Source organism: Oncorhynchus clarkii, chromosome 12 (assembly GCF_045791955.1).
Source record: "Oncorhynchus clarkii lewisi isolate Uvic-CL-2024 chromosome 12, UVic_Ocla_1.0, whole genome shotgun sequence".
Lineage (NCBI taxonomy): Eukaryota > Metazoa > Chordata > Actinopteri > Salmoniformes > Salmonidae > Oncorhynchus > Oncorhynchus clarkii.
Window position 1 is genome coordinate 30,655,853 of NC_092158.1, and position 12,440 is coordinate 30,668,292.

A 12,440-nucleotide genomic window follows, 5' to 3' on the forward strand; every position below is an offset into this window, starting at 1 on the left:
GGGTAGGGGTGGCTAGGTGGCAAACATGGCCAGCCGTAGAAAAATACTTATTGAAATTCTCAAATATCGTAGATTTATTGGTGGTGACAGTGTTTCATAGCATCAGTGCAGTGGTCAGCTGGGAGGAGGTGCTCTTATTCTCCATGGACTTTACAGTGTCCCAGAACTTTTTTGAGTTTGTGCGACAGGATGCAAATTTCTGTTTGAAAAGCTAGCATTTGCTTTCCTAACTGCCTGTGCATATTGGTTCCTAACTTCCCTGCAAAGTTGCATGCCAGTCCCCCTGCTGTCTGTCAATCAATGGAATAGCTGGGATGTTTCAGTGCCAGGCGTCCTTGGGGTTGGTGGACAGCGATTTTAGAATTGTTGTGGACATTCGCTCATTTATGTTTTATTCTCAGTCATTACAATAAATGTGTATTTTAGTTTAAGTGTATTTCTTTAAACATAGCCTACACAATACATTTCAACATACCAGTATCTGTGTAAACTTTAAAATACATGTTGGTATAAATAACATTTAAAATTCTGTGAAAAACAGTTGTACTGCAATTGAGTGCAATATTCCCAACATGTAGTATGTCTTTGCTGGGAACTCTTATTTTGAAAACATAAAATCCGCGATCGCGCTACCGCCATAATATCCTGCTGCTAGGAGAACGGTAATAACTTTATCGCAGTGAAGAATTGGACCAAACAACAAGACACTGACTGGTACAAGGATCACACCATTTTCCCCAGATAGCTAGCTAGATAGATATGTTTACATTTCCTTAATTGAGACTGTTCTGATTATCAGTATTGAGGAGCTGCCTGACATAAAATTCTGTAACTTTCAGATCGCTAGTTACAATCTTAGAACATTAGCTAACGTTTGTTATCCGTGCCGTGGTAAATGAAATTCGTCTTTGTTGTTGTTAGCAGCACACCTAATGTTACCTAGCTAAGGTCAGATTGTTCAGCCAATAGCGAAGTAAACTAGCTAGCTAACAGAGTTATTAAGGAAAATCATAGTTTTGTCCACTGGACCTAATGTGTTATTTTTGTCCGCAAGCATTGATTCCAAAATGTGTTTTAGCTGTGTGTTAATTTAACGTTAGCTGGCTAGGTTGCTAGCTAGCTACGTATAAACTAGTTAGCTACTGTAGTTATCACTGACGAGTAATGTTAGCTAGCTACTGTACTGTATTTGTGTTTTGTATACAGGCACCAACACATCTAAACGTTGATCATAGAAACTATTAACGTTATACTGTGATTTTTTTTCTTCGTTTATTTGGACTGGTATTGGAATAATTTATTATAATGCTATTAATCCCTTACGAAAAATGATTGCAGTCAGAGAGCAGTATAATTAAGCAATAAGGCCTGAGGGGGTGTGGTATATGGCTAATATACCACGGCTAAGAGTTGTTCTTACGCACGACGTAACGCGGAGTGCCTGGACACAGCCCCTAGTCTTGTTATATATGCCATATATCACAAGCCCCCGAGGTGCCTTATTGCTATTATAAACTGGTTACTAACGTGATTAGAGCAGCAAAAATGTATGTTTTGTCATACCCATGGTATACTGTCTGATATACTACGGCTGTCGCCAATCAGCATTCAGGGCTCGAACCATCCAGTTTATTACTGCAGTTAGAGTGCAGTATAACTGCTGCAAATACTGCGTCAAAAATATATATTTTTTTTACTGCAGTAATTTTGCAGTACACTGCAATTACTGCGTTCAAAATACCACAGTTGACTGCAGTTACTGCACATTTACTGCAGTTTCAAAACTACCATATTTTTTTGTAAGGGATTACTATAATCAAGGGATTATTTTCACTCCTCAGGCTGAGCTTCCCTGCTACCTTGCCATACTCATCCCATTCTCCAAACAGACAGTGAGGCAGGATGCTGGGTCTGTGGTGCATGGATGCCCAACTGGGCCTTCTCACTCTGGTGCTGTGCTGCACACTGGCTCCCTTACCTGCGCACGCATACATCTATGCTGTGAGTCCTCATAATTGTAGAACTGTATGATCAAGTTTGTTGTGGATTTACAAGTGATGTTTGCCATTGCATTTGTCATAAACAAATGCAGTTTACAGTCCCTGTGTGCTGGCATTGATTTTAAAACTTGTGTCTCTCTGTCTGGTAGCATTACAGCAATATGACTAACATGTTGTTTGAGGACCTGTCTGCCTTGTTTGGATCATCACTACCCAAAGAGGGACTTATGGTGAGAGGAGGGGAGGGGATAATTCATCCAATGGATAAATTGGCTCTAAAATTACCTAATTTTCTTTCTCTTTGTCGTTAAGGGTGTGTTAGTAGAGTCCCGTCCACTCAACGGCTGCACTCCGATAAAACCTCCACCACCACGGCCCACATCTAGTGATTCCAACACTACCACTACTAAGTACATAGTCCTCATCCGACGCTATGACTGCAATTTTGATATCAAGGTTAGTGTGTGTCGCTATGCTGTTGGGTTGCTTAGGACATATCGTGTTTTTCCATTTGAATTCAACCTATTTATTTATTGCAACATATTCAGTGTAAAACCACACTGCGTGTAGTGTTTACAATTATTATAGTGTGAATTATGATTTTGTATTTAATGCAGGTGCTGCATGCACAGCAAGCAGGATTCAGTGCAGCCATCGTTCACAACATGTACTCGGAGACTCTACTCAACATGAACTACAGCAATGGTGAGGATCCTGAAATCGTCTTCAACTTCCCTAAGCTGCCTTTTCCCATTTCTGACAGAATCAGTTCCGTTAGTTTACTTCCCCTTAACCAGGTTGACTGATTTGTGTTCTCACTTCTCAAAACCTCAAGTAGTCTTTAACCAGTATGATCCTCCCAGGAAGTAAATACTTTGGTAATGCTGAGTGACAGTGCTCCCCTTTTTGTTTGTTTGTGTGTGTAGAAACCATTGCAGAGGAGATTGAGATCCCCTCAGTATTCACCAGCTACTACGCCTCCCAAATTCTCAGGACCTTCATCATTCCTGAACAAGGGTGATTTCCATTGATGTTCAATTATTTTTGTCAAGCGCAACTTCCATGACAACCTGTTCATGAGTGACATCACAGAGGTTCTTTCTAGAGCTATTCACAATGTTAGATGGGGGTTCGACTTAACTATATGCTGATGAGTTATGGTTGCTAATGTAAACATTCAACATGGGTGTGTATTGGCTCTTTGGTAATGGTCTTGCACCGTAATGAAGATGGGACCTTTATTGATTAGAGTTGCACTGACATTTTGTCATATTCTTCACAACATCTTTGCACTCATCATGATGTCAGCCCCGCTGTGTGTCTGGTCCTATGTGGACGTCATCAGCATGTTGGTGATGGTATTGTCTGGCAGTGTTGTTCCTCTTAGTCATAGTCGCTTTTCGGAAAAATACCACCATACAAAGCTGATGGTGCTGTATTTGGTATGCAGGGCCTATGTGATCCTCAAGCCGGAATTTGCCTTTCCACTCTCGTATTATCTCATCCCCTTCACCGGAGTGGTGGGCATGATCGTCCTTGTGATGGTTGTCTTCCTGGTAAGTGCCCTTGGGGAACAGCCTCATTTTGTAATGAATGTGGAATTTCACAATTGAATAGTTATTGATTTCATTGCTACTTCGTAAATCACCCCCCCCCACCCCCGGATATTAAAAGCCCTATGACTGTCATCCTTAGGTCTTGGTGTGGTCACTGGCTATGTCTGAAATCTGTCTTGCCTACTACTTACTAAAACAGCATGCTGTGTACTAATCGTACTACAAACTATTTAGAATGTATTGTTTAGTTAAATCAAATTCAGTGAGCAACACATATCAACATACTAGGCTCATCAATACTGGGAGTGCGTCATCTAGTGTGCAATTGCATTTATTCCCACCATTTGTTCATTCTGGTACAGGGCGTGACTCTAACTGATAATGTTATCAAACACACGTGGCTCTTGGAAAAAGGAAGCTTTTGTCAATAGGGTGCAGCGAATTCTACTAGATGAAAAACCAGGATGTTGAAAAGCCAAAATGTGTAATGACATCCTGGCTTTTAAAGCATACTCATTTTTTGAAATTTCACATACTATAAAACTTTATATTTTAGCATTGCCTACTGTTTAGAACTTAAGTATGGGTTTCTGGACACAGCCTCTGTCTCTTCATTCCCTGTCTGGTCTTGGTTTAGATTGTGCGCTGTGTGCAGTACAGGAAAAGGATGAGGAAAAATAGGCTGACCAGGGAACAACTAAAGAGGATCCCCATTCACAAGTTCACTAAAGGTAACTAGGGGGAGTGTCCCACCACATATTCAAATGAGAATCAGTCACCAGTATAACTGGTCAAACACATTCTGGAACAGCAGTACTCTATTTCTTCGCTAGAATGTTGAGAAACCCGAATAACAATAATACCAATCTGATTGTCTGCTCCTGTTATCATTCTGCTCCTGTTATCGTTACATTACAGTTAGCATTACAATGCATTTACACATACATGTGAATCTTATTCTTTTTCTAGGTGATGAATATGATGTTTGTGCTATTTGTCTGGATGAGTATGAAGAGGGAGACAAACTGCGAGTTTTGCCTTGCTCACACGGTAATTATAAATTCTAATGTTTGTCCCTGTATAACTCGCAATTGTTTTTCTCACAGTTCCAAGGTCATGGTTGCAGTAACTGTTTTATTTCTGTCATCTCTTCAGCGTACCACAGCAAGTGTGTGGACCCCTGGCTTACAGGGACTAAGAAAACTTGCCCTGTGTGCAAACAACGTGTAACCCGGCCCAATCCGGAGTACTCTGAGTCCGAGTCTGAGGATGAGAGGGCACGTGGTGGAGACGAAGAGAGGGGGGAGGGCGAAGCTGACACCGAGCGCACCCCTCTCCTCCGCCCCTCCAACCCAGGCTTCCCCTCTGGCCATCCAGGGGCCTATTCTGCCACTGTCACCACAGTAACCACCGCGCAGTGCCTAGCCTCTCCCACTCACTGCGACTCGCCCATCCTGGAGTATAAGGGCTACTACTCCCCTCAGGAGGTGTCAGACTCTGATACTGAGGAGGGAGTGGTAGACTCCCACCCCTCAGACGATGACACTGCCCAGCTCATTGGTAGGGGCACAGTGGGGGTCTGAGAGCCTGGAGGTAGATGAGATGAAATTACTTTCTGCTAGCTGAAAAGGGTCAGTCTTGTCCCCCAGTGTGATTTTTATCACACGAAAAGATAAACTGGTTTATGGAGCTGTGGCTATGAAGTTGTCTCAGTCATAGACTTTCTAGAACACTATTGTCACTCAATGTTGCTAGCTCTAAGATGGTAATATAAAGCCAAGATTCTGCTAGATTTTAGCAGTCCTTTTTAAATCTGTCTTAAACATGAGCCACACATTAAGTACAGTGAATCAGTTAAACATTTTGCTTTAAGTCTTTGCCCTCCTCCTGAACTTAATATTTTCACAAAATGATGTGACAACCAGGTAGTCTCAATCTTAAAAGGTCATTTCTATATTTTTCAACTTCATATTCTTCTTCTCAAGCACCACCCCAACATCAACATGTGAAAATAGTGCGTTTCTATGTTCTGTAGTAAAACAAAATTGTTTCCAATGACATCATCGGTGTTTATTGTGTGATTTTAACCAATTATGAGTCGGCATTGCTTACTAATTGTCTACTAATTGGTTGATGATGTCATTGGAAACACTTATCTTTTTTACTGCAAAACATAGAAACGTACCATTTTCACATACTGCAGGTTGATGTTGGGGTGGTGTCGGAGATTATAAATATAACGTTGAAACATTTGGACATTTCTCTTTAACTGTAGGTATTTTGGTTGAAGAAATCCTGTCAATGCACTACTTGACAATTGACATACCCCAAATTCTTATTTTCAATTAACATACCAGGAGATAACCCACCTGAGATGACGGTAAAATCAATGTAGCATGATTTTCTTTGGTAGTGATTGAATAGAGACTCAACTCATTCACCAGAAAGGAAACTGCAGTGCTGCTGTCTCACAAATAACATATCTTCCCCATGCTAGTAGTATACTGTAACCTGTATGCATCTCTGTAACTGGTTTCTTTCATGATATTGTCGGTAAGTGGGAGTTAAATTTACTCTATGGTGAGTTTCATTCACTGTTTTATGGAGTTTTTTTTCGTCTCTGATGGATCTGTTGGACAGTTAATTTGCCCTGGACCAGTAATCCTGTGGCATGTCAAAGGAGAATATATATATTGTAAACCCCACTGTAATACGTTTTTATTGTCCAGCATCGTTTCTTTTAACTACTTTTACTCCTTTTAAAAGGTCCGAATTTGTCCAGTGTCATTTTATTTCAACCTCTTCTATAAAAAAATCTTAATGATGTAATATTTTTTGGGTTTTCTCTCTGTTTATTTTTGGTATGGCTGGTCCTGTGATATGGTGTCCTACAGTGCCAGTCAAAAGTTTGGACACCTACTCATTCAAGGGTTTTTCTTTATTTTTTACTATTTTCTACTATCTTCTACATTGTAGAACAATAGTGAAGACATAAACTATGAAATAACACATATGGAATCGTGTAGTAACCAAGTGTTAAACAAATCAAAATATATTTGAGATTCTTCAAAGTAGCCACCCTTTGCCTTGATGATAGCTTTGCACACTCTTGGCATTCTCTCCAGCTTCACCTGGAATGCTTGTCCAACAGTCTTGAAGGAGTTCCCATATATGCTGAGCCTTCACTCTCCTGTCCAACTCATCCCAAACGATCTCAATTGGGTTGAGGTCGGTTGATTGTGGAGGCCAGATCATCTGATGCAGCATTCCATCACTCTCCTTGGTCAACTAGCCCTTACACAGCCTTGAGGTGTGTTGGGTCAATGTCCTGTTGAAAAACTAATGATAGTCCCAGTAAGAGCAAAACAGATGGAATGGTGTATCGCTGCAGAAGGCTGAGGTAGCCATGCTGGTTAAGTGTGCCTTGAATTCTAAAGAAATCACTGACAATGTCACCAGCAAAGCACCACCTCCATGCTTCACGGTGGGAACCACTCATCTGTTCACCTACTCTGTGTCTCACAAAGACACGGCGGTTAGAATCAAAAATCTCAAATTTGGACTCATCAGACCAAAGGACAGATTTCCACCGGACTAATGTCCTTTACTCGTGTTTCTTGGCCCAAGCAAGTCTCTTATTTCTATTGGTGTCCATTAGTGGTTTCTTTGCAGCAATTTTACCATGAAGGCCTGATTCATGCCTTCTCCTCTGAACAGTTGATGTTGAGATGTGTCTGTTGCTTGAACTCTGAAGCATTTATTGGGGCTGCAATTTCTGAAGCTGGTAACTAATTAACTAATTCTCTGCAGCAGAGGTAACTCCGGGTCTTGCATTCCTGTGGCGGTCCTCATGAGAGCCAGTTTCATCATAGCGCTTCATGGTTTTTGCAACTCCACTTGAAGAAACTTGAAAAGTTCTTGAAATTTTCCGTATTGACTGACATTCATGTCTTAAATTAATTATGGACTGTCATTTCTCTTTGCTTATTTGAGCTGTTCTTGCCAAAATATGGACTTGGTCTTTTACCAAATAGGGCTATCTTCTGTATACCCAGTCTTACCTTGTCACAACAGAACTGATTGGCTCAAATGCATTAGGAAGGAAAGAAATTCCACAAATTAACTTTTAAGAAGGCACACCTGTTAATTAAATTGCATTCTAGGTGACTACCTCATGAAGCTGGTTGAGAGAAAGCCAAGAGTGTTCAAAGCTGTCATCAAGGTAAATATAAAATATATTTAGATTTGTTTAACACTTTTTTGGTTACTACATGATTCCATATGTGTTATTTCATAGTTTTGATGTCTTCACCACTATTCTACAATGTAGAAAGTTGTAAAAATGAAGAAAAACCCTTCAATGAGTAGGTGTTCTAAAACTTTGGACCGGTAGTGTGTGTGTGTGTGTAGTTCCACTTATAATATGTATATATAATATGTATGTAGTTCCACTTATAATATGTATATATAATATGGTCTCTTTTTAAAAGAGATTCCGTCTGCTTTCTGAAGAAGTTGAACAAACTCAGGAATAGGAACACGTTCACTCCTTATAGAATTGACATATCAGAATTCTTGGTTAAACTCTCCTTACATCATCCTTTGTCTACCTGTAGAAGTACATATTATTGTTAGGAGGATAGTGTGTATTTTAAGGGACTATTACCATGCATTGTATATAACATTATAGGATCATATGCACATGCATCAAACTACACTCCCTGAAAAGAGCAGGAGAAGAGGGATACCAGTACTTAAAGTATTTTATATATTTATGGGTTGTCTCCATCACAGCTATGAATCTATTGCTTTCTGTATGCCTTTTATTGATTGTCTCTATACATTGCCTTCCTAGGGATACCAGAATACACAACTATTTGTTGACAAATTATATTGTGAACTGTCCTCCCATATGACATGATGTATATATTTGAAATCACTTGTGTTGGATGAAGGTATTTTGTCAAAATGTACTTTTAAGCACATAATCAAAACAATATTCACAGTAGTAATCATGGCTAAAAGCTTCTGTGGTGCTCATGCCAAGTATAGGGACCAAGTTTGAAGTTATATTTAACTATGTATATCTTCTTCATTCATTTATTTTGTCATTGTTGGTTAATCTTTGATTTCTGCTTTTCCATAACCACCTTCCTCACTTTGCTGAACATTTCGGGAGTCTTGTGACATTTGAAGTTGGTGCCATAAAACTAAATTTACACACACAATCTGTTTTAGGTCTTGAGTTTTTATCAGCAAAGAATCAACTGCCTATTGACATCACAGTTAGAAAACCATAGATACCCCTCCCCCTCCAGCAAACTACCATGAGTAACAGGAAGGGTGTATTGACTGTCTGAGTTGGAAAGTGAAGAGTAACGGTCATATGATTCACACTGGTCTTTGAAATCAGAATAATCGTTGAAAAGCAATTTCTTGAAAGATAAATGTTCTGTTCATTACCAACTAACTGCAGATCTAGTGACTCGTCCTGTACCATAAGCATGAATTGGCATCTATTACCCAGCCGTTTACCAGCCCTGCAGTTCCATTTCAGCCATGAATGGTTATGGTCAATGGATTGAAACAGTCACAATGCCTGAGTCGTTCCTATACTGTGTCAAAAACCCATTAATTAATTTATAAGCGTATGCCTCAGAGTACAGTCATTAGGCTAATTAACATCAGTGGTGGAAAAAGTACTCAATTGTCATACTTGAGTAAAAGTTAAGATACCTTAATAGAAAATGACTCAAGTGAAAGTCACCCAGTAAAATGCTGCTTGAGTTAGTCTAAAAGTATTTGGTTTTAAATATACTTAAGTATCAAAGGTAAATGGAATTGCTAAAAATGTACTAAAGTATCCAGAGTAAAAGTATAAACCATTTCAAATTCCTTATTTACACAAACCAGACGGAACAATTGTATTTTTTTATTGACGGATAGCCAGGGGCACACTCCAACAAATGAAGCATGTGTTTAGTGAGTCCGCCAGATCAGAGGCAGTAGGGATGACCAGGGATGTTCTCTTGATAAGTGTGTGAATTGGACCATTTTCCTGTCAAAATGTAATGAGTACTTTTGGGTGTCAGGAAAAAATTAACGGAGTAAATAATGTACTATTTTCTTTAGGAATGCAGTGAAGTAAAAGTTGGCAAAAACAGTGAAGTACAGTACAGATACCACAAAAAAACGACTTAAGTAGTACTTTAAACCACTGATTAACATGGAGCATAGCTCAACAAGTCTGGCTACAATATTCTCAGACTGTTTTTCTTTCAACAAGGCTCCCCCACACACTTTATTTTTTTTACTTTGCATTTATAAAATACATTCAGTTAGTAAAAAAGGCGTAACACATCAGTTGTGTACTTGCCCTTTTTGAAAACGTTTGATGTCACTCTGAAAGCATACACAGTGCATTCGGAAAGTATTCAGACCCCTTGACTTTTTCCACATTTTGTTACAGCCTTATTCTAAAATGGATTCAATTGTTTTTTTTCTTCATCAATCTACACACAATACCCTATAATGACAAAACAAAAACAGGTTTTTAGAAATGTTTGCAAATGTACTTTGCTCCGTTCATCTTTCCCTCGATCCTGACTAGTCTCCCAGTCCCTGAAAAACGTCCACAAAGCATGATGCTGCCACCACCATGCTTCACCGTAGAGATTGTGCCAGGTTCCCTCCCGACGTGATGCTTGGCATTCAGGCTAAAGAGTTCAATCTTGGTTTCATTAGACCAGAGAATCTTGTTTCTCATCTTTAGGTGCCTTTTGGCAAACTCCAAGCGGGCTGTCATGTGGCTTTTACTGAGGAGTGGCTTCCGTCTGGCCACTCTACCATAATGGTGGAGTGCTGCAGAGATGGTTGTCCTTCTGGAAGGTTCTCCCCTCTCCACAGAGGAACTCTGGTGCTTTGTCAGAGTGACCATTGGGTTATTGGTCACCTCCCTGACCAAGGCCCTTCTCCTCCGACTGCGCAGTTTGGCTGGGCAGCCAGCTCTAGCAAGAGTCTTGGTGGTTCCAAACTTCTTCCATTTAAGAATGATGGAGGCCCCTGTGTTTTTGGGGACCTTCAATGCTGCAGACATTTTTTGGTTACCCTTCCCCAGATCAAATCAAATTTTCAAATCAAATTTATATAGCCCTTCGTACATCAGCTGATATCTCAAAGTGCTGTACAGAAACCCAGCCTAAAACCCCAAACAGCAAGCAATGCAGGTGTAGAAGCACGGTGGCTAGGAAAAACTCCCTAGAAAGGCCAAAACCTAGGAAGAAACCTAGAGAGGAACCAGGCTATGTGGGGTGGCCAGTCCTCTTCTGGCTGTGCCGGGTGGAGATTATAACAGAACATGGTCAAGATGTTCAAATGTTCATAAATGACCAGCATGGTCGAATAATAATAAGGCAGAACAGTTGAAACTGGAGCAGCAGCACAGTCAGGTGGACTGGGGACAGCAAGGAGTCATCATGTCAGGTATTCCTGGGGCATGGTCCTAGGGCTCAGGTCCTCCGAGAGAGAGAAAGAAAGAGAGAATTAGAGAGAGCATATGTGGGATGGCCAGTCCTCTTCTGGCTGTGCCGGGTGGAGATTATAACAGAACATGGTCAAGATGTTCAAATGTTCATAAATGACCAGCATGGTCGAATAATAATAAGGCAGAACAGTTGAAACTGGAGCAGCAGCACAGTCAGGTGGACTGGGGACAACAAGGAGTCATCATGTCAGGTATTCCTGGGGCATGGTCCTAGGGCTCAGGTCCTCAGAGAGAGAGAAAGAAAGAGAGAATTAGAGAGAGCATATGTGGGATGGCCAGTCCTCTTCTGGCTGTGCCGGGTGGAGATTATAACAGAACATGGTCAAGATGTTCAAAAATGACCAGCATGGTCGAATAATAATAAGGCAGAACAGTCAGGTGGACTGGGGACAGCAAGGAGTCATCATGTCAGGTATTCCTGGGGCATGGTCCTAGGGCTCAGGTCCTCCGAGAGAGAGAAAGAAAGAGAGAATTAGAGAGAGCATATGTGGGATGGCCAGTCCTCTTCTGGCTGTGCCGGGTGGAGATTATAACAGAACATGGCCAAGATGTTCAAATGTTCATAAATGACCAGCATGGTCGAATAATAATAAGGCAGAACAGTTGAAAGAAACTGGAGCAGCAGCACGGCCAGGTGGACTGGTGACAGCAAGGAGTCATCATGTCAGGTAGTCCTGGGGCATGGTCCTAGGGCTCAGGTCCTCCGAGAGAGAGAAAGAGAGAAGGAGAGAATTAGAGAACACACACTTAGATTCACACAGGACACCGAATAGGACAGGAGAAGTACTCCAGATATAACAAACTGACCCTAGCCCCCCGACACATAAACTACTGCAGCATAAATACTGGAGGCTGAGACAGGAGGGGTCAGGAGATCTGTGCTTCGACACAATCCTGTCTCGGAGCTCTATGGACAATTCCTTCGACCTCATGACTTGGTTTTGCTCTGACAGGCACTGTCAACTGTGGGACCTTATATAGTCAGGTGCCTTTCCAAATCATGTCCAATCAATTGAATTTGCCACAGGTGGACTCCAATCCACCTGTGGATGGGCTAGTGGTAGTTGCGGAATGAGTATCAAACATGATTTCTACGTGTTTGATTCCATTCCATTTGCGCTGTTCCAGCCATTATTATGAGCCGTCTTCCCTTCAACAGCCTCCACTGATGTGAGTAGTAGATCTGTGCCAGCATAGAGGGATAGGCCAACGAGTGATATATGCTTCAGTAAGGTTGGCTTCTTGGCATTCATAGCAATGGTTATCAACTGTACCACAGACATGGAATGTAAATCACAGAATGTAGAGAAGTTTTTGGGCATACAGGATTTGACTTCAGAA

General features: G+C 41.0%; 1 protein-coding gene across 4 annotated transcripts; it reads left to right on the forward strand.

The window, feature by feature from the left end:
* Positions 1–646: 646 nt before the first annotated feature.
* LOC139423032 (E3 ubiquitin-protein ligase RNF167-like) lies at positions 647–6,385 on the forward strand. 4 transcript variants are annotated; one of them, XM_071174603.1, is made up of 10 exons: positions 647–714; positions 1,842–2,001; positions 2,150–2,230; positions 2,313–2,456; positions 2,618–2,705; positions 2,927–3,017; positions 3,451–3,556; positions 4,194–4,287; positions 4,526–4,606; positions 4,712–6,385. In XM_071174603.1, the coding sequence occupies exons 2-10, from the start codon at positions 1,903–1,905 to the stop codon at positions 5,137–5,139; spliced, it is 1,212 nt and encodes a 403-aa protein (XP_071030704.1). In that variant the 5' UTR covers positions 647–714; positions 1,842–1,902; the 3' UTR covers positions 5,140–6,385. The 4 variants fall into 4 exon arrangements, with proteins under 4 accessions (XP_071030704.1, XP_071030706.1, XP_071030707.1 ...); XM_071174605.1 differs by having other exon boundaries at positions 695–891; XM_071174606.1 differs by having other exon boundaries at positions 702–948.
* Positions 6,386–12,440: the final 6,055 nt, after the last annotated feature.

Excerpts from the sequence above, each read along its gene's own strand:
- LOC139423032 (XM_071174603.1), top strand. The coding sequence starts at position 1,903 with ATGCTGGGTCTGTGGTGCATGGATGCCCAACTGGGCCTTCTCACTCTG. Across the intron at positions 2,457-2,617 it reads ACTGCAATTTTGATATCAAG|GTGCTGCATGCACAGCAAGC; the intron begins GTTAGTGTGTGT and ends TATTTAATGCAG. Across the intron at positions 4,288-4,525 it reads CATTCACAAGTTCACTAAAG|GTGATGAATATGATGTTTGT; the intron begins GTAACTAGGGGG and ends TTCTTTTTCTAG.